Raw genomic sequence first — 22,470 nt, 5'->3', positions numbered from 1 at the left:
GGCATCGCGGCGTGAGCTGGCGAGAACGTGGGGCGGGCGGATCGGACGTCGTAGAGGAGAGCCCAGGGAAGCCGCAGGCCGTTCGATGGGCCCCGCTGTCGACGTCGAAACGTCAAATTTCCCATGTCTCAATCACAGCCGTCCATCCTCACTCAACTAAGCAACCGGACGATCGTAACGGTAGATCTAAACCCGATTTACGGGTCGGGTTCATGAGGATCCGACCCAATAACATTACATTAGTAAAGGTATGCGGATCCTTTCTTAATCCGGAGTAGCAGTGGAATGCAACTGCAAAAAGAGATTATGAATCTACGCTTTGTTTGCGTTGTGCAATCATTTTCCATTTAAAATGGAAGTTATAATCTCGCTCTTACAACCAAAACTCATCCTTTAAGAAAAATAGAAATTTGATCCAAAACCACTTACATCAATGTTTAGAGATAATTACGTATTTAATTATTTAAAACTTAAATCAATTTTGCAGGAGCTAAATATTAAATATGATATTTTATAAAAAGAAGGAGCCAACAACCCGAAAAAATTAAATTGTTGACTGAAAAATTAGACAAGACATGGTCAGGTTTGATTGGATACTAAAAAACGGGCCCCACAGCCAGGGCCCACACTTCTATATGCTACTATGCTAGCTGGTTGTTTCGTAACACCACAGTTGATTATATCGTTTGACAAACATTCTCCCTTTTTCTTAGCATTAGGCCTCTGGTTAAAAAATATTAATTTAACTTTTTTTTATTTATAATTAAATTAAATTAAATTAAATTTGAAAATAATAATACAATAAAGTAGAGAAAAATCTCCAATCATAACTTAAATTTTGTATGCAATTCCCACTTATAAAAACTTTATTTCCACTCTCTGTATGTAAAGTTTTATTTGCTTTAATTTCCTCATGTAAATATTGTGACCTAATTGTTCCTTAAATTTTTTAAGTACAAAAGGTCAAAAAATTCTTAAATTCAACACTTTACATTAGAATCGAATATATTTTATATTAAATTTAGCATATTTTTTTTCCTGTTTCCTAAACCCTAAAAATGAGTATAATTTTTATTAAATTCAGCATTTTAAACTAGAATCGAGTATATTTTCTATTAAATTGAGTACGACGTTTTTCCTATTTAATATAATTTCTCCTAAATTCAGTACTATTTGAAAAAAAATCTAGTATATTTTTTATCTGATTGAGTATTATTTAAAGAAAATCTAGTATATTTTCTATTCAATTGAGTATCATTTAAAGAAAATCTAGTATATTTTCCATCCAATTGAGATAGAAAAAGAATCATACTTAATTTGATAGAAAATATACTAGATTCTAGTTTAATGTACTGAATTTAAGAGGATTTATACACATTTTTATACTTTTTATACTTCAAATATCATGCACAATTAGGTAAGTATATTAGACTAGGGAGTGAACACAAAATTTTTTTCCAATAGGGAATACATGCAAAGTTGTGTTTGCCAATAGGGATTACATGTAAATTTACCTAAAAAATTTGAGGAGCAATTAGGTCACAATATTTACATGAGAGAGTTAAAGTAAATAGAAACAAAGTTTTTTATAAGTGGAGATTGCATGTAAAATTCAAATTATGATTGGAGATTTTTCTCTACTTTACCGAATAATAATATAATTTGTATTATATGATTTTTAAAACAGTTTAATTGATTTTAGATTTTATTCAGCCAGTTTTCTTCGATTTGTCAATCCCTATCGCCACCAACCCTCTTGTTCTTTATCCGCAACGACGTCTCCTCCACGAATCCGACACACTCCGCCTGGGGTCGCCGAGAGCGAGGGGATATGGCATTGGCGTCGCTGTTCCTCCGATTCTCCTTCTCATCTGCCTGCGTCGACAGTCGGTACACTCTTTCGCGCACCAGTCGCCGCTATACGGTATGTTTCTTCTCGTAGAAATTGATCTTTGTTCGTTCGTGGAGGTTATGGTTCTTCTTTATGTGCAAATATTCAGTTTTTTGGATCATTATGGTTCACCTTTCGGATCAAGATTGTTTTTTCTCCCCCCAGAAAATAGAGGGAACAAAAATTTGATATCCGATCAGTATCATTTTACAATATTGACATATTGTGTTAGCTTCTCTCCTCTTTTGTTACGCGTGTTTGTATGTAGTCCTCATTGACGAACGAAGTAGCCTGCGAGAAGGAGAAATCTGGCGTCACGGTGTGTCCTTTATGCGTTTGTACGTCGAGGGCTGATCGATTAGAGAGTGTTTCAACGTTTCTTGATACTCGGGTTTTTGGATTTGCATTGTAGTGGACGAAGCAGCTGAATGCGCCGCTGGATATTGTAGATCCAGAGATCGCCGATATAATTGAGCTTGAGAAGGCTAGGCAGTGGAAGGTGCCTCTTGAATTTGTCTCCTTTCTTTCCTGTTTCAGAGTCTCATTCGTTCAATTTCCGTCAGAAACTATCTTGCTTATATGTAAACGATCCTTATAAATAGTTGATTGGGATATACTTCCTGTTCGATGCAATTTCTATTAATGATAGTTGTAAATTTTATGTTGCATAATTTGGAATGTGATGGAAGGGACTAGAACTCATACCATCAGAGAATTTCACATCGGTACCAGTCATGCAAGCAGTAGGGTCAGTCAAGACAAACAAGTATAGTGAAGGGTATCCTGGTGTGCGATACTATGGTGGTAATGAGTAAGTTGTAGTTATCTTCTTATTGGTATTAGCTTATTTTTAGCAGAGTTTCTCTGCTTCAGTATGGAAATGGAATGGCATACTGACTTGATTTTGGATCCAGTTTTAGTCGATGAAGTCTAATTATTCATTCCTCATTCCAGATACATTGACATGGCTGAATCATTGTGCCAAAAATGTGCTCTGGAAACTTTTGGTTTAGATTGTGCAAAATGGGGAGGTATGATTCATACTATCCTTGACTTCCTTAGATGTAATTGGTAGCTAGATAGTAACTATTGTAATCTAGATACTTCTGAAACTTTTTATAGAAGCTAGTATTTATATGGCCGATGTAACTTTTGGTTTACCTTCTATGTTGTCATATTTGCATTTATAGGTTTGGTATTTAGCTGCTTGTTGTTTTGTGTAGTTCTTCTACCAACTCTTCATTGATCGATCAATTCTATGGAAAAGCCAAGTTTCAGTATGTATCACAAAGTTCAGTTTATTTTCCTAGTTTCTCATCCAGATACGTGTAGGTAGGAGTGCCAAAAATGAATCCGTCGATCCACGACCCGCCAACTCGAAAAATATCGGATTAGGGTTGGGGGTTTTAGGGTCCGGTCAAATCGGGTTGGATCCGAAATCTAATGCGACATTTTTTTTAGGTCGGGTTCGGGTTGAATTCGGATTGACTCGGATTGAGTTGTTTGGAGGCAATTTAGACAAAAAGGTAGGTAGTTTGTCTTTTTATTTTCATTTTTAAAGTTATTTATTTTACTAATAGTTTTTTTTAATTAAATTATATTATTAGTATGTGTTTTTGAATTTTTATTTAATTATTTTATTAAAAAATAAAAGAATAATATTGGTTTGGTCGAGTTGGCGTGTTATTCGAGTTGGTCCAGGTTTAGGTTTAAGTTCGGGTTTATAGTTTTCGGGTTTGGTTCGGGTTTGGGTTGAGAATTTTCTGCAAGATCCTTGCTTCAACCCAATCCGAACCCATCTGACCCACCCGAATTGACATCCCTACTTGCATAATGCCAAAAAGCAACATGCTTAGATTCCTTCTTTTTTTTGGTATTTCTATTGTCATCAATAAAACAATAATTTGGGATTAACACATATGGTTTGAGCCATTGTAGGATTTAGTTGTAACCCTACCACTTGCCAATTTTTATACGACAAATTTTGACTATATTAGATCTGTAAGATCATTGTCTAGCAAAAGATTAACTAGCCAATCTTGCACTCTTATTTGTTTATCCCTCATCCAATTCATCTAACCTTTGTTGTTATGCTTTTAGTGAATGTACAATCATTATCTGGATCTCCGACTAACTTTAAAGTCTGTACTACACTTTTGAAGCCACATGAAAGAATAATGGCTCTTGAGCTTCCTCATGGTGGACATCTTTCTCATGGATACCAGGTCAACAATAAATTTACCGTCAGAACAAAAATACATATTGCTTCCTGTCTTTTCTGTTGGGCGTCTTTATGCACATTTTAAAATTTTGTTTTCGTAAAACATGCCGCGGAAGCATAATAATAATTCCTAAATTATTAGGACACATATACACAGGAACACACATGCATAGACATAACCATAAAAAGAATTCATTCAGGAATTATGCCTTCAAGTTTGTAATCGAACGTTGAAGAGAGCATTTAGCTAGCCTCACAATGCTAGCTTTTATCAGTATCCACGCCAAGATACCTTCAAGATGATTTCTCTGAGTCACAAGCTTCGTCTCTGATTTGGTACTAGCTAAAGGGAGGAGACAATGAATTAGAGAGAGAACCCGGGCTCAGCTTGGTGCTTGGCGGCAAAAGCTGTTGGAGCAATCTGGGTACCCTAAGTTTTGATGTTTGGGCAAAGGTTTAAGTTAGTGTAAAGGCAATTATATGATCTTTTTGCTGTAAGGGCTGTGTGCTTCTGTTTAGTTGCTTCTATTTTTTGATAGATCTTATCTAATTACATTATCTATTTGATTTATACAGACTGATACCAAGAAGATCTCTGCTGTGTCCATATTCTTTGAAACAATGCATATAGATTGGATGAAAGCACTGGATTCATCGAGACATCGACTATGATCAGGTGGTGGCTAATGTTCCTTTTCTTACAATTAACTTTCTGTATGTACATTTTCCCCTTGTTTGCATACATTTATTTTTCTTGTGAATCAGTAATTGTTTCATACATATGATGTTGATTATAATATATAGGAAGTTAGAATGTTCATTATTTGGAGAACACATTGGTTATTTAGCTCAGCATGACATCTGAACTATATGATGTATGGTTAAACCTTTGTTTCTTGTTTGTACTTTGATTCGTCTAGTAGAACAGTTATGTATCACATCTTCAGCGGCAATTGATGACATGATTTTTTTATTTACTAGGATTGACTCAATTTAGAGAAATAAAGCATTGCATTAGTTCAGATAACCCAAAAAAGGACAATATATTACACCTTATATTTCAGACTCTAAAAGCATTCCTAACGATTAAATTAGTAATATGAGATTAAATTATCAACTCATGCTCCCTCATAGTCTGGAGCACAATTATCGATTGTTGTCCAGCTTATTATATAAAATAGGCTTGCCAATTGTTCCTCAATTTTTTGCTTGCATATCCTTGATATGACAGTATCTTCATGCAACTTTGGGGATTATGGAATTTCAATACATGCCTAAAATGCCATCCTTGCTTTCATATTAAATTTTATGTATCATTTGTTTTTCTTTTCAGTAATTAATAAGGACCAAGATTTTTCACATCCTTTCTCAACTGAATCCATTTTAATTTGTACCTACACAGTTGGAGAAAAGTGCGTCACTCTTTAGGCCAAAATTAATAGTGGCTGGTGTTGGTGCATATGCTCGCCTCTATGACTATGCACGCATTCATAAAGTATATCTCCTACAGTCATTTCATGGTAGATTTATATACTGATTTACTAACATTTTGATCTCATTACTTGTATGGTATTTTGCTGGAGTTAACAGGTATGTGACAAGCAGAAAGCTGTTCTTCTGGCAGATATTGCACACATCAGTGGACTGGTTGCTGCTGGTGTTATCCCATTTCCTTTTGAGTATGAAGATATACTCACAAGTCACTCCGTGGACCACGTGCAGCCATGGTCTTTTTTAGGAAAGGAGTAAAAGAGATCAACAAACAAGGGAAAGAAATGAGTTGTTAGAATTCTTAGATGCATTAATGCAGAGGAGCTCTTAAATTTTATACGGTATAACAGTAATAATTACATCCATTTTTGTGAAGGTTATGTATGATTTTGAAGATCAAATTAATTCAGCTGTTTTTCCTGGACTACAAGGTGGTCGGCACAATCATACTATTGCAGGTCTGGCTGTTGCACTCAAACAGGTATGCCAATTTGTCTTAGGCAGTAATGGTTATGAATACTATGATACTTGGCAACTACTGTATCTGCTAAAGCAGTTAAAATACTTGTTCACTTAATTAATCATTGACCTAATCCACCCCTTGCCCCTTGTAGATCAACTTTAAACGTAGGGTCAATTTTCTTAGAACAATCTTCGAGTTTACCATCAGCAATTCGGTGTTCATTTCTAACTAACTGGAGCACATATGTACAGTATCTAAAATTCCCTTTTCTCAAAGATTTCTTTAATAACCAAATTCTTTCCAGAATGGCATCATATTTATTGTAGCAGTGGATTATCTACAATATTGCACTATTTTAGGCTCTTGCACATGTATGCCACACATGATAGATGGAGCTATAAACTAGTGTTGAGCCCTTGAAGCAATAATTAGTAATCAACCATTCAAAGGCTACTTTTAAATTATTCAGTTAGACAAATTATAAATTATCAGGCAGGTTTTTGTTTTTGTGGTCAAGAAAAGTTTTCAATTTTCATGGAATTGCTGCAGACTGCAGATTTTTATGGTTTAACCCTGTGTCAATTAAACTGATTACAGGCTACCACTCCAGAATTTAGAGCTTATCAATAGCAAGTGTTGAAGAATTGTGCTAGATTCTGAAAGGTGCCATTTTTTCTGTCTTTGCTCTTTATTTTCAGAATATCATGAAGAAGCAACTTCTCCAAGTTCTACTGTTATAGTGGCAGCTGTTTTGTTTGATCTCTTACACTATTTGTCAAACTTCATTAGACTCAAATAGCTGTAATAACATATTGGCAGTGTTTGGTTGAGAAAAGCTACGATCTTGTATCTGGAGGAACAAACAATCATTTAGTAGTAGTACTGGTGAACCTTAAGACCAAGGTAAGTAAGTTCAACACCTATCGATACTCTAATTTGTGAATTGATTATGCCAGCATGTAGTCATATACTAGTTGGATTATTGCTTTCCTGAATCATGTTCAAAAGTTGCTCTGTTGAATCAAAATAATGTTGTTCACAACTGAGGGGCATTGAACCTTTTATCTATCTATTATTTCAGTGGGGTTTTTCTATTATCTGGATGCAAATTGATTTTCAGGAGAATCATTTGTTCATGGATTTAACCCACTTGTAGGGAATTGATGATGGATCCAGAGCCGAGAAGGTGCTGGAGTTGGTACATTTTGCAGCTAACAAAAATACAGTACCTGGTGATGTGTCTGCCATGGTTCCTGGTGGCATCAGGATTGGTATTGGCTTCGGTTTGTATTATCTCACTATGTCGTTAAACAGTTGGATCTTTCTTAGTCATTTTTTCACCTCTTCACAGACCCCAGCCCTCACATCAAGAGGATTTGTCGAAGATGATTTTGCTAAAGTTGTAGACTTCTTTGATATGGCTGTTAAATTGGCATTGAAAATCAAGGCTGAAATAAAAGGTATAAATTTCCATGACTGGATGACTCTGTATTTCTATGTTCAGTTTGATATTTACTTGTTTCTCATCTTAATGTTAAAATGAAATGATGCAAGAGGATTGGTAGATTATTATTATTATTATTATTATTGACAATTTTCACCTTTTTTATATTTTTGGTATTTTATGTATTTTTGGTAATTTAGGCATCTTTGGTAATTTAGGTATTTTTGATAATTTCTATTTTTTAAATATTTTTTATATTTTGAGTCTGTTTAAGGATTTTGTAATTATTAATTTTTTTTCTTTTTATTAGGGTTCCTTTCCTTTTCTTTAGAAAATTAGGGTATATGCTGAGATTTATTTCCTTTCTTCTTTGGTATTGGAGACTAAAGTCTATATAAATAATTAATTGATTGGATTGATATAAGAAGTTTTTTGATTAATAATATTTATGGCAGTGTGTTTTATTTCCTATTTCCAAGTATTACTCTTTGAATCAACAACTGATAAATTCCGGCTGAAGAAGTCTCACACACCGAATACGAGATACTTGAAGATTTTCGGAGACAATTATCAGAGCATCTAGCGACGTGAGACCTTAAAGATTGTAAGTTCTCTTATTTTAATTTAGATAAAAAATTTTTTGAGAAAGATATAGATGAAAAGAACAAAATAGTTGGCGATCTAATTTGCGACGAATAGGAGACGGCATCAGAAAATCAACAGGTCATGCAGGACGTTCGCATTTAACATCCAACTCCCGATCAATATGCAATTGGTATGTTTTTCTTGGCACAGATGATAGTCGCGGCGAACAAAGAAAAATTGTTTCCACGAAGGTTGCAGAATCGTTGGGACACGTCGTGCTTGGCTGGCGCTCAGTACCGACTAATAATCAAGATCTTGGTGAATATGCTCGTCAAACTGACTGAGCCAATTGTTGAACGAGTTTTTCTCACTCCAAGTCCACGGCCCAGTGTTGTCCTTGAGGAACAGATGTATATATTACGGAGAATTTCAATGGTAGCTATCTGCGCTGCTTTCAATCTACAACATCGTGGAGCTAAGGACTTCCTTATATCCTTTTACTTAAGGACTCGTCTTTAAAGATCAAGTTGAAGCAGAGGTTTGGTTTTCGAGTCTGAAGTCATTAATTTCCTCCAGAGTCGAGACAATATGGATGCCCCAAAATAGATGTATGGAGTGATGGACTCTATTATACAGGAAACCGTGAATTTGCATTGAACAGTGATAGCAATCATTCTATCAATTCCATACTTGATACTTCTGACTCCAGAATAACTGCAGATAGTTTGCATTACCCATCTTTTGATTATCCGATAAATTCTGAAAGATCAGATGTGACAAATATGTCGGTAAAAGGAGCTTCAAGAGTTGGAGTTGATTGATGGATGTGAAATTGATTTTCGAGAGTCTAGAAATAAAGTTGCATCAGGATAGAATTCCCAAAGTCTATGGCTATTAATAGGTTTTATCAATTTAGTATCAGATAAACTTTTTCCTGAAATACCACCCAACACTAGGAGTTCTTTCTTTCAACGTGAGGTGATTTGCATATTATTATTACTATTATTATTTTGACAATTTTTATTTTTATTTTTTTATTCAAGGTATTTTAGGTAATTTAAATGTCTTTGGTAATTTTGATATTTTTAATAATTTTTTATCTTTTTATATTTTGAGTTAGGGATTTTAGAATTATAAATCTTTTTTCTTTCTTTTTTATTATGATTCCTTTCCTGTCTTGTTATAGAAGATTGCTTAATAAAAAAAACTCAAGAATTTTATAGCCACTCTACTCTGCAAAATGACGCCAATATCCAGTCTGAAATTGCCCAAATCCAGCACCAGGTGGAGGAATTCGCGAGGCAGTTTCCGACGATCGGATTTGAGAAAGAGACAACGAGGTATAATTAAGGACTGATTTGAGACGGATGGAGACATAAATGATCTCTTAATTCAGATGTTACAGTTAAGTTTAAATATATATTATCATTATTATTTTTTGATAAAAAAGGTTTCAATTATATATTACTATAGTAAAAATTGGTCTGTTTCACCATGCTACGGAGTCTGGTCCTATCGCCTGCAACTCGTCAGTCATGCTGATGAAGCGATCGATCACGATGAGGAAACGATGCTGTTAGTAAATGTACAGTATGTCGTTAGCCATTGAACCGGTTCTGGTCCGACCAATTGAACCGGCTGATTAACTGGTTCGAACTCGGAAGCGCACGATATAATATATATTCATGGTAGCCGCGACCATCTCCACCATGACATTCTCATCTCTGTCGTTGTTGTTGTACTGTGCAGTGTACAAGATGGCGAACTCTCTCGCGAGGTACTCTTCCTGTTCCGAGCAGAAGAAGCCCTGCGTCCGCTGGATCGACCGCTACTTCAACGACTGCGTCTGCACCGCCGCCGGCGAGTTCTCCTTCGCACTCGGCATCGTCAGTCTCCTCTGCTGGGGCGTCGCCGAAATCCCCCAGCTCGTCACCAACTTCCAGACCAAGTCCGCCCACGGCGTCTCCCTCGCCCTCCTCCTAACTTGGGTCGTCGGGTAAATTAAATTAATTCCTCTCTTAATTAGTTGCAAACTTACAATTACATTCTCTTAATTAATCGCCTTCCTTAATCTAATTTCTGAGCGCAGTGACATCTTCAATCTAGTTGGCTGCCTTCTTGAGCCAGTGACAGTAAGGCCAACAACTAATTTTGGCTTTTATTAATTATTAAAATGCGCGCTCACTTCATAACTGATCCGTTACTTCTACCTGCAGTTACCTACGCAGCTTTATACGGCTCTGGTAATCAATTAATTAAATCACTAGCTACTAAGATGCAGGTTAGTTGTAAATTTATGAAGTAAATCAAAATGGCGGATGCAGTTATACACAGCGACGACAGCGGTGCTGGTGCTTCAATCTCTGTACTACGACTACTGGGTGAAATGGTGGAAAAGCAGGCTTGTTGATGCCGCTGAAGATGGAGTAATATTAATTAATCACTAGCTCATTGTTTTCTGAAGTGATTAACAAGTGATTTCTGTAGCTTAATTCTAGCTAAGAATATAATAATTATAAATTAGGTGGAAGAGGAGATCAGAAGGCCTTTGAATCATAGTACAAAGCTGGAGGAGGAGGAGGAGGAGCCGAGCAGGCCCATTCCGACCACTGCGCCAGCTAAAGCAGCGTCGCGTACTGATGTACACTACACGTATGTGCTTTGTCTTTATAAATCCCCACCGTGCATGGTCCAATAACTAGCGATGGATGGATGGATGCAGGTCAGCAAGGTCATTGGCGAGCAGCGGAACCCCGTCGCACGGAGTGTCTTACCTCGGCTTCCGAAGCGGTCCTTCGGCGGTCTCCATCTTCCACGATTCGTCGTCCGATGAGGACGAGGACAAGCCAGCTCCGAGCCAAAACACCACCGCGGTGTCACCGTCAGTAAGTGCCCGAATTAATTACATCACTTGCGGCTATACTGAATTGGCTATAGATAACGTTCTTATCCATCTAACTCAGCAACTATACTGAAGACAAATTAATAGTTAACAATTATTATAATAATGAAACATCTGGGAGATTTTTAATTGATCGTTAGCAGTCTCTTCGGAGCTTTACGATAAGCATTCGTCGTGTCAATCACCTGCCACATGCCAGTTTCAGTTTGAGCACTACGAGTCATCGCATATTTACACGTTTCTATCTTTTGATATGAAAATTTTGGTTTTGTTTGTTTGTACTGTATATAACTCACCGTATGATATTCAATATTTGTTTCCCAGAAAAAAGACAAATCAATATTGGAGTATATGAATTCATTATATGAAAAAATTACATTTTTAGTCCGTAAATTTTATATATATATATATATATTGAAATTTTGATTCTGTGATCTATAAATTCATATTTTTAATATATTAATTTGTATTTTTTAAAAAAAAATTTGGTCCTATTTTCCCCAGATTATATATACTTTGTCAGTACTTCGTTCATGATTGAGATCGTTTTGATGTAGCTGTCGGTGGTTGCATCGCTTTTATATTCTCTTTTAAGTATTTTAAAAAATTATCTCCTTAAAAGCTTCCTGATTTATATATCACCTTAATCTCATGACCGTTCTTTTCTTAATTACTCGGCCAGTTCTTTTTATTTGATAAGAAATTGTTAATTTTCTACTATATTAATTCACCTCCTTTTATTTAATTTAATTTGCTGATGGTTCATTAGATCGTAATGTATATATCGTTTGGAAACAGTAGCTTGAGTCGATCTTAATTGCATCATCAAATCGTATCTAATTTTGTCAGTTCACTTTTGATAGGTTAGCTATGGGGCTTTCGTTGCAAGTGTGGTAATTGGATTACCATTCCAAGCTAAAGCTTCGATGCAAAGAACAATTTTACAGGTAATAAATTATAATGATAAACAAATCAAGATCACTTGTACCGAAACTTAATCTTCAATTTAATTATCTTCACGTTGAAGGATATTGAGTTGATCAGTTCCTCTGAAGATGGCAGAGTTTATGGTCTTATATTAGGCTGGATTATGGCTGCAATTTATATGGGAGGCCGTTTGCCTCAAATCTACTTAAACGTAAGTACCAAACCATTTATATATATATTTATATAAAGGTATAATAATTTTACTCCTAATTTTAATCGTTATTTCAATTCATCCATATATGTTAAACAGATGAAGCGGGGAAGTGTCGAGGTACATGCGTACGTTTACCAAGTCTAATAATTGTGGAATTTAAAATGCATGATTAGTGCTAATGACTCCATGTTTTGTAGGGATTAAGCCCTCTAATGTTCATTTTTGCAATCATCGCGAATGCAACTTATGTGGGAAGGTACGTGCTTTCTAACACTAATTATATATATACGATGAGTTCTTAATTAATTACGTACGAGTAAAATATCGAGATGATTACATATCTATATCTCATGATGTGGATGCAGCATACTTGTAAGAAGCGTGGAGTGGGAAAGAATCAAAGCTAATGCACCTTGGTTGCTGGATGCAATAGTTTGCGTGTTACTGGATCTATTTGTATCCTTTATGATCGATCGATCGATCAATTAATTAAGATTTATGTTATTAGAATTCTTAATTAATAGGTCATGCCTTAACTGGTGTTCTGAACAGATCATGGCCCAATTTGTGTACTACAAGTTTGGTTGCAGAAAAGAACAGTGGAGTATGGAAGAGGAAGACGCCGCAGTGAAGGAAAAGGTTCTTATAGTTTGAGGGGATTTACCCAAAGTTATGTCGTGACTTGTTTTTCTATTATGTATGCATGGTTTTGTGTTATGTTGATTGACGAGAAAATAATAAGATGGATTAATGTCCTTTAAATTGAGAAATTACTGTTGGATTTTATTATTCATATTAGTTGAGCGGATAACGAATTGAATTTCTATATAAGGGAAGGGTTTTTAAGGGTTTAGGATAATCTTGACAGTGCTCTTGGTTCTTCATTGACCTAAAATTTTTTTATGCCATCAATCCTGACACCCAAGGAAGATCTTTCCCGTTTACTTCCGCTTCTTTTTTTTTTCCTCGGGATCTTTCAGACACACTAAAGGATATGGATAATGACTTTTCAATCAAATTTCCTTGTCATGCTTATATATTTACTTTCTTATGTAATGCTCATGATTAAATTAGATCATTATTGTTCTTGTTTTCCTATGTACGAGTTCTTATCCAGTGTTTAAAATTCATGTGGCTTAAGTTTTTTACAAGAACTAACATATGGGTTTCTGTTTCATAATTTTCAAGGCTATTAGGTTAAGTTTTTCCTATGATTTATTGTTTGTATATTAGATCAAGTTTTCCTAGTATAACATATTTTTAATATATTATCGAAAATCATGTAAGAAAAAACCTAGGATAGGCTAGTTTTTTAAGTTTTTCTTATTTCCGTGAAAAATACAAAGAACGATAAAAATTATCACTGTTTAACCTAATTTTATGTCACAGTCGCAATGGCTTAATCGATTGTCGTGGTCGGACAATCGATTGTTAAGTCAAAAATAGCAAATAGAATCAATGGGAATCGATTCAGTTGCCATCCATGGATTGGTGAATTACACCAATTGATCAGGACGATGAGATTGAATAAAAGATTGATTTCTGATTGATCAGATCAATCGATTGAGGCTACCAATCGATTAAAAGCCTTGAGTCACAATAAAATCTTGCTATCAATTGATCAAGAATTTTTCCTAATCGATTAACAGGCTGAAATCATGACAAACTCTATTAGAATCTATCAACCTAATCGATTGTTGCTTTTGATCGATTAGGATTGATGTCCAATCATTTATCAACCTTAAACTCGTGACATAATCGATTATCAATCAATTAGAATTTTTCTAATCGATTAAAAGCTTTATTTATCAACTCTATTGGTTTCTAATCGATTAAGACTTCTAAAAAAATAAAAAAAATTCTTCAAGGGTAGAAACCCACTCATCCTTGTTTTTAAACCTCTTAAAAAGTGGGTCCCACTTAAAGAAAGAAGGGATTTTTTTATCGATTAGGCAATCGATTGATGATCCTGAAATAACATATAGTAGACTTTCGAATCGATTAACGTAATCGATTGGGTTAAATTAATCGATTGTCATATGGTATCAACTAATTCATAAGCCTAATTTTCATACTGTTAAGGCTAATTAAGTAATTATCTGCTCGATTCAAGTTCTTAGTATTTTCTTGGGTCTATCTATACAACGTGTTACTAAATTGAACTATTATGTCGGTCCAAAGGAAGATACTTTAGATAGGTTTAGGACATTTTATGTCAGTATACGTTTATCTATACTAAGAGTAATCGGCCCAAAGGAAAATTACGTTTATGTTATATATATACTCAAGGTAGTTACAACTATAGAAAAAAATTTATATTTTCAGGTTATGCATAAATTATGTTTGCCCAAAGGAAGACATATTATGTGGCTGATTAAGATTGTTATAAGCTATGAACCAAAATATAACTCATATAAAGTATCATATTATATGCATAATTGGTTGACCTAAAGAAAGACACATTTTGTAGTTAATTAAAGTTTGTGATATATCAAAGAGTACCGCTAACAAATTATATTTTAGTTCACATAGTAAAATGCAGTGTTATATTTGTTATCTCATAAGGAGACCATTCACATGCATTTGAATTTTATTTTATTTGTATAATTTTGTATTTTATTACTTGCAATTATAGATGTTCTTGGCTTTAATTAAATTGTGAGCTTAAATAAATTTCTCTCTTTAATTTCAATGTAATATGTAACTATTCGTATTAATAACATCCCGACATTAATTGGTTCAAATTTTATAAAATGAAATGAATATGTGATCGCAGCCTTAAGCTGCATGAATTTAGACTATGCATTAAGGAACGATCGCCCCACACCTCTAACTAGTGCTAACACTATATATAGAGTACAAGGCTAAATTTTAGATGTGGGAGAAATCAAATCGCATGAGTCTAAACATCATGAGGCTTCTCATACCATCACTAGTAACAGGCTTAATAACAAAAGGAAGAGACTCTAGGATTTTCCTGAACCAACTGGCAGGTAGATTCACCTCAAATGAAAAGGTCGAGACTGTCGCACTTCTTATGAAGTTGGTAACCATATGGTACGCAGTGGTAAAGGAAACATAAAAGAATACATTATGGAGATATCCAATATAGCGATAAGTCTTAAAGCATTAAAACTCGATATGTCTGAGAGTATGTTAGTCATTTTGTCTTGATGTCTCTGCCTGCATGATTCACTCCTTTTAAGATGTCGTATAATACTCAAAAGGAAAAGTAAATATTAAATAAACTCATAGCTCAATACATGTAAGAGGAGGGGAGACTGAAGATTAAGACATCATAGAGTTCTCACTTAGCATCTGATTCTCAAATACGAGCAAAAAGTGAAAGAGGATCAATAATAAAGAAAAAGGAAAATAAATTGTAAATTTTGGAGGCAACAACCATAACGAGCACAAGAAGCAGGATAAGGAATTCACTTATTTCTTTCGCAAGAAGAAATGTCATATGAAGAAAGACTACCTCAAGTACGCCAATTACGTGTAAAGAAAGGTAAATTTCTCAACTTTATTAGTTCGAAAGTTAATTTAGCTACTGTACTCACTAACACTTAGTGGATAAATATCATTGTTACTACTCACATAAGTGTCGTTATATAGGATTGTCTTAGAAGTCAACTTTCGCTTGATGGTGAAAGATACATCTATATAGGAAATAGAAAGAAGGTTTTAGTCGAGTCTATTGGTGTTTTTAGGCTTTATTTAAGAATTTATATCTATTTATATTTAGAAAATACTTTTATCGTACCATCTTTTAAATGTAACTTAATTTTAATTTCTTATTGGACAAATTAAGTTATTCTTATTCATGTAGAAATGTAATGTTTAATATTTTCTTTAATTCAATTTTAATTTTAAATGATTTTTTGATTGATAAGCTTTATAAATTGAACATCTTTACTCTTATGGTTGACAAAATAATGTAATTATGCATAGTATAAGTACAAAACATAAATTGACTTGTAGCATAAGCGTTTAGGACATATATGCAAACAATGTCTAAAAAGGTTAATGTCATATGGAATTCTCGATTCTCTTGATATGTCAGACTTTGATGTCTACATAGAGTTTGTTAAGGGGAAGACCACTAACAAAAAAAACATGAGGGTTTGCCGTTGTAGTGACATTTTGGAGCTAATACATATGAATATTTGTAAACCATTCTCAAGGCATTTTGGAATAGACACATATATTTTATTAGATTTATAGATGATTATTCCAGATTTAGTTATCTGTATCTTATTCATGAGAAGTCATAATCTTTGGACATGTTTAAAATTTTTAAAGCCAAAGTTGAACTTTAACTAGGTAAGAAAATTAAAGTTGTGTAATCCGATCGTGTAAGAAAATATTACGATCTATATGATGGATCATGTGAATAATATTCAAGACATTTTGCGAATTACCTTGCTGAGTGTATGATTGTACCTTAGTATATCATGTCTGGTATACTTAGTCAAAATAGTGTAGTTTACCATCGCAATCTAACTCTAAAAGGTATGGTGAGAAGTATGATGACCTTCACTTTTTTATTGGAGGCTTTGTGGGGTGAGGCGCTCAAGGCTACATTTTACTTACTCAAAGAGTATCTAATAAGATAGTAACTGATCCGGTAGTAAGAGTGGGCCCCCCCTTTCTTGCAAAGTCAACGCCAAGGGGAAGTCACCGGAACAGCCGCCCACCCAGAGGAGAGTGTGGTCCGACCGGACGGATGGCCGTAGACGGCCGGTCCGATTGGACTGCCGGCCGGCCGATGGAATCGAGTACCCGGAGGGGCCCGGCCGGCTCGCACTTGTAGTTGGGAGGCACCCTGTCAAATCGGGGTTCCGACGCTCAGTTAAAAAGGTCATGGACCGAGCTGACCTTTTGACCGACCGCAGTCATAAAGCACCCCTGTTTGTTAGTCTCCACAAAGCACAAGTAAACCACTGCGGATGTCCGGTCGGATGTTTAGGTATCTGTCCGCTCGGACTACAAGTTTGGAGCAAAGGAAAAGGCCAGAGGATTTCTTTCTTTGACAACCTGTAGGTTTCACGTGTGTGCCATGCTCCAAATCTTGTGACAGGGGATTCTGCTGTCCCATCGAGGGCATGCTTTGACTGTAGCGATATGGGTCAGGTAAACTTTCTGACAGCCGCGTACCTAGGAAAGGACAGGTAAGCTTTCTGACAGCCGCATACCTAGGATAGGACAGAGGACACTTATGCACCTTGGTACGCGTGCCCAAACCTTTCACAGCTCTATATAAAGAACCTCAGGTTTCATCGACAAAGGATTCTGGCACGTACTCGAGACTTCGGAGCCACCTTGTTCATCGTGATTTACCCGACTTGAGCGTCGGAGGGTCGTCATTGGGAATCCCCTTCCCGGCTCGACTTCTGTGCAGGATAGCCGAAGCATCACGCCACCAGTTGGAGGTCTACATCAGCGAGTCAGGGAGCGCCACGTGCCCAGCGTCTGTTGACTTCTGGTTCGGACAGGATCAAATTGGCGCCGTCTGTGGGAACGCTCCTGCATTCGAACAAGAACAATGGACGAGGCTGGACGCTTTCAACAGAAGAACTCGACGCCCTGGTCGAGATAAGGGCCGCCAAACTCATAGAGCAAAAACAAAAAGCATCCGCCGAGCGGGCGGAGCAGCAAGCAACATCTGCGTCTCATGGCCGAGCGGAAGCACCTCAAGCCACCGTCGCATTTCACCGAGCCTTGTTTCGCACTCCTGAAGCTGCACCAGCTCGAAGAGATAGAGGCTCCTCTTCAGATGAAATGCCAAGGCGGGATGACAGAAAAGGGAAAGCCCCCCGGGCAAACTCATCTCCCGAGCGGACCAATCGCCAATTCTAGGAAGATATTTTACGAGACCCTCTGCCCAAGCACTACGTGCCTCCGACGATCGGCGAATACAATGGAACAACGGACCCGGATGATCATCTGGGTAAGTTCGATAATACAGCCACGCTCCATCAGTACACAGATGGAGTAAAGTGTAGAGTTTTCCTTACTACCCTCTCGGGATCGGCTCAACGGTGGTTTCGAAGGTTGCCGGACGGATCCATCACGAGCTTCAAGGAATTCCGAACGGCCTTCCTCCACCACTTCGCCAGTAGTCGGCGCTATCAAAAGACAAGTGTCAGCTTGTTTGCCATCAAGCAAGAGCCGAAAGAATCGCTTCGAGGCTATATTCAGCGATTCAACCAAGTGGCGATGGATATCCCAACGGCCACATCGGAGACGATGATGAATGCCTTCACGCAAGGCCTTGTGGATGGGGACTTCTTCCGGTCGCTCATCCGAAAGCCGCCCCGAGATTATGATCACATGCTACATCGGGCCAACGAATATATAAATGTGGAAGAAGCGCAAGCCGCTCGGAAAAAGGAAACTCCAGCCGAGCGCGCACCTGTTCATGCCGAGCGGAAACAGCACACCGCTCAGCAGCCACCCAGAGGACCGAGGGCCGAAGCAATTCGATCCCCTCACGTCAGATCGCACGTACAAGAAGTGGCTGCCGCTCGGCCCAAGCCAAAGAAGAGGTGGACCCCTATGTTCTGCAAATTCCACCAAACGGATACGCACAACACGAGGGATTGCCGAAGCCTTCCCTTTGTGTCCAATCCTGTTCCCCGGAGAGCCGAACGACGGTCTCCTCCCCTCGACAGGAGGCAAAGGACCCAGGAAGCCGACCGGACCCGCATAGAGAGGCGACATCACCAGACGTCCGATCGGCATAGATCCCCAAGACAGGAGAGTCGCCGGACGTCCAGAGAACGGTCCCGACCGTCCGCTCGGGAGGAGGAAAATAGGAGCAATACTTCCCGGGGCGAGATCAACGTTATTGCTGGCGGACCGACCGGAGGAGACTCCAACCGAGCCCGAAAGGCGGCCGTCCGGCAGCTGCAGATCCACACGGTCGGCTGTAGCCAAGAGCGGGCAAGTGGACCGGAAATCACTTTCGGGCCTGGAGACTTGGAAGGAGTAGAAGTGCCCCATGACGACGCGCTGCTCATTAAAGCGGTAATAGCAAATTACACTATTCATCGCATATTCGTTGACACAGGGAGCTCGGTCAACATCATATTCAAGAAGGCGTTCGATCAGCTGCAAATTGATCGAGCCGAGCTGCTGCCCATGACTACCCCGCTCTACGGGTTTACGGGCAACGAAGTTCAGCCGGTCGGACAGATCCGGCTGGCCACCTCACTGGGGGAAGAGCCGCTCAGGAGGACCAGGACAATAAACTTCGTGGTGGTCGACTCTCCATCATCCTACAATGTCATTCTGGGACGACCGGCGCTCGGCGAATTCCGAGCGGTTGTTTCAACCTTCCACCAGAAGATAAAGTTCCCCGTGGAAGACAAAGTAGGAGAAGTGCGTGGAGATCAACTAGCAGCTCGGCGATGCTATATAGAGATGATCCGAGCAGAAGCTTCTTCCGCTCGGAAGGCCCCCCGAATCGAGGTACACGCCATAACCGAGAAACCTCCTGCTTTAATTTTTGATGAAAAGGAGGAAGTTCAGATCCATCCGACCCGATCGGAGGCCACCACTTTCATCGCCTCGGATCTAGAGGAAAAACAGAGGAAGAAGCTGATCCAATGCCTCCAGCAAAATCATGATGTCTTTGTTTGGTCGACACACGAGTTGCCCGGAATTTCGCCGAGCCTAGCGCAGCATGAGTTGCATGTCCGACCTGACGCTCGGCCAGTGAAGCAGAAAAAAAGAGATTTTAGCGCCGAGCAGAATGCCATAATCCGGGCGGAAGTAGAGAAACTTCTGGAGGCCGGCCACATACGCGAGGTGCAGTTCCCGAGCTGGCTAGCCAACGTGGTATTGGTCTCCAAGCCGGGCGGCAAGTGGAGAGTTTGCATTGACTTTCGGGACTTAAACAAAGCATGTCCCAAAGATTTTTATCCTCTGCCCCGGATAGATCAGCTGGTGGACTCTACGGCCGGCTGTGAATTAATTTGCATGCTCGACGCCTACCAGGGCTATCACCAGGTACCGCTCGCCCGCGAAGATCAGGAAAAGGTTAGCTTCGTGACTGCCGACGGCACTTACTGTTACAACGTGATGCCGTTCGGATTGAAGAATGCTGGGGAATAGGGCGGAATCTGGAAGTTTATGTGGACGACATTCTTATTAAATCCGTCCTAGCGGCAGATCTCTTTAAAGACATGGAAGAGACATTCCGAACGCTGCGCAAATACGGAGTCAAGCTGAATCCCCAGAAGTGCCTGTTCGGAGCAAAGGGAGGACGTTTCTTGGGATACGTAGTGACCGAGCGGGGAATCGAAGCCAACCCCAGCAAGGTGAAAGCTCTTCAAGACATGCTTCCTCCCAGAAACACAAGGGAAGTCCAACGGTTGACCGGTCGGATAACTGCTTTGTCCAGATTCATCTCCAAAACTGCCGACCGGAGCCTGCCATTCTTCAAGATCCTGCGTAAGGCTACTAAGTTCCAGTGGAACGAAGAGTGTGACCGAGCATTTGAAGAGTTGAAAACATATCTGAATTCTCTGCCTATACTTGTCAAGCCGATCGGGGGTGAGTCACTTTATATGTATCTATCGTCAACTGAGCATGCTGTAGGCTCAGCACTTGTGAGGGCGAACGGTGAAGAGCAACCGGTGTATTTTCTGAGCCATATTTTGAAAGATGCTGAATCTCGCTACACCGGGCTCGAGAAGTTGGCCTTTGCTTTGGTTCTAGCCGCTCGGCGCCTTCGACCGTATTTCTTGGCTCACACAATCATTGTCAGGACGAACAGTCCACTCGGAAGAGTCCTGTTGAATCCAGAAGCATCCGGACGGCTTATCAAGTGGACGACAGAATTAAGCGAGTTTGACATCCAGTACCAGCCCCGCTCGGCGATTAAAGCCCAATCCTTGGCTGATTTTGTGACCGAAGTGCAGAGGCCGGAGCCGGAAGCTCTGTGGAGGATATATGTGGATGGGTCTTCCACTCGACTCGGAAGCGGGATTGGGATATTGCTTATCTCACCGCAAGAAGAAAAGATGCACCTATCCGTCCGGCTGGACTACAAGGCCACCAACAATGAGGCAGAGTATGAGGCCCTTATAGCCGGATTACAGGCAGCACGGCATGTGGGAGCTGGTCGGGTGACTCTCTATTCGGATTCACAGTTGGCCGCTCAGCAACTTTCCGGCACCTTTGAAATCAACTGTGTTCGGCTTAAACTCTACGCTGAGGCCTTTGAAAAACTCAAAGCTACTTTCCGAGAAGTGCTTATTCAGAAGATTCCCCGAACAGAGAGCCAGGCGGCCGATGAGTTGGCCAAACTCGCGAGCTCAATAACGCCGGTCGCCATTCAGCAGCCAATTGAAAAAACGCTGATGGTGGCGCATGTCGACCGGATGCAAGGCCTCGCGTTTCCAAGTGACTGGAGGACACCTATTATAGAATTCCTCCGTTCGGGCACCACATCATCCGATGAATATGCAGCCCGGCTCCTCAGAAGAAGAGCCGGTCGGTTTACACTCATCGGAGATCAGCTTTACAAGAAAGCTTTCTCGCGTCCTTTGCTGAAATGTGTAAGCTCGGAGGACTCAGCTTACATCCTCCAGGAAGTACATCAAGGATCATGTGGAGGTCATCCGGGCGGACGCTCGTTAGCCAAGAAGATCCTCTTGGCCGGATACTTTTGGCCAACTTTACAAGCAGATGCCGCTCGGACAGTATCTACATGCCTTTCATGCCAGAAGTATCACAACTTCTCCCACCGACCGGCAGAGGAGATGAAGGCATCAACCATCTCATGTCCGTTCGATCAGTGGGGAATGGATATTGTGGGTCCATTTCCGATGGCGACCGGGCAGAGGAAATTTTTACTAGTGGCGGTAGACTATTTCTCCAAGTGGGTGGAGGCCGCTGGCAAAGATCACTGAGCAAATGGTTAAAAAATTCATCTGGCAGCACATCATTTGTCGGTTCGGCATCCCTCGCCGACTGGTGTCCGACAACGGGCGGCAGTTCACAGGGAAGATGTTGGAGGATTGGTGCCAAAGCTACGGCATTGAGCAACATTTCACGTCCGTGGCCTATCCTCAGAGCAACGGTCAAGCTGAAGTCGCCAACCGGGAAATTCTTCGTATTCTGCGCGCTCGGCTCGACCATTTGGGAGGGAGTTGGACGGATGAAGTGCCGAGCGTCTTGTGGGCTATCCGAACGACGCCAAAAGAAGGGACGGGAGTCACACCGTTCCATTTGGTATATGGCGGTGAGGCTGTCATACCGGTCGAAGTCGGCGTTGAGTCAGCCAGGATCCAGAGCTATGATGATGACAACACCGAACGA

General features: G+C 39.3%; 1 protein-coding gene and 1 pseudogene across 2 annotated transcripts; both read left to right on the top strand.

Moving 5' to 3' along the window:
• The first annotated feature begins 1,722 nt into the window (after positions 1-1,722).
• On the top strand, positions 1,723-5,844 carry LOC122011926 (annotated as a pseudogene).
• Positions 5,845-5,917: 73 nt separating this feature from the next.
• Positions 5,918-12,900, top strand: LOC122011925 (probable vacuolar amino acid transporter YPQ1). Of its 2 annotated transcripts, XM_042568357.1 has the most exons (18): positions 5,918-5,944; positions 6,035-6,084; positions 6,664-6,729; positions 6,886-6,969; positions 7,223-7,349; positions 7,418-7,526; positions 9,845-10,091; positions 10,185-10,227; positions 10,312-10,338; positions 10,420-10,521; positions 10,620-10,747; positions 10,818-10,980; positions 11,861-11,944; positions 12,025-12,135; positions 12,235-12,255; positions 12,336-12,394; positions 12,504-12,594; positions 12,691-12,900. In XM_042568357.1, the coding sequence occupies exons 5-18, from the start codon at positions 7,230-7,232 to the stop codon at positions 12,790-12,792; spliced, it is 1,407 nt and encodes a 468-aa protein (XP_042424291.1). In that variant the 5' UTR covers positions 5,918-5,944; positions 6,035-6,084; positions 6,664-6,729; positions 6,886-6,969; positions 7,223-7,229; the 3' UTR covers positions 12,793-12,900. The 2 variants fall into 2 exon arrangements, with proteins under 2 accessions (XP_042424291.1, XP_042424292.1); XM_042568358.1 differs by lacking the exon at positions 5,918-5,944 and having other exon boundaries at positions 6,038-6,084; positions 7,223-7,337.
• The last annotated feature ends 9,570 nt before the right edge of the window (positions 12,901-22,470 follow it).

Source organism: Zingiber officinale, chromosome 8A, assembly GCF_018446385.1.
Source record: "Zingiber officinale cultivar Zhangliang chromosome 8A, Zo_v1.1, whole genome shotgun sequence".
Taxonomy (NCBI): Eukaryota; Viridiplantae; Streptophyta; class Magnoliopsida; order Zingiberales; family Zingiberaceae; genus Zingiber; species Zingiber officinale.
This window is presented reverse-complemented; position numbering and strand designations above follow the sequence as displayed.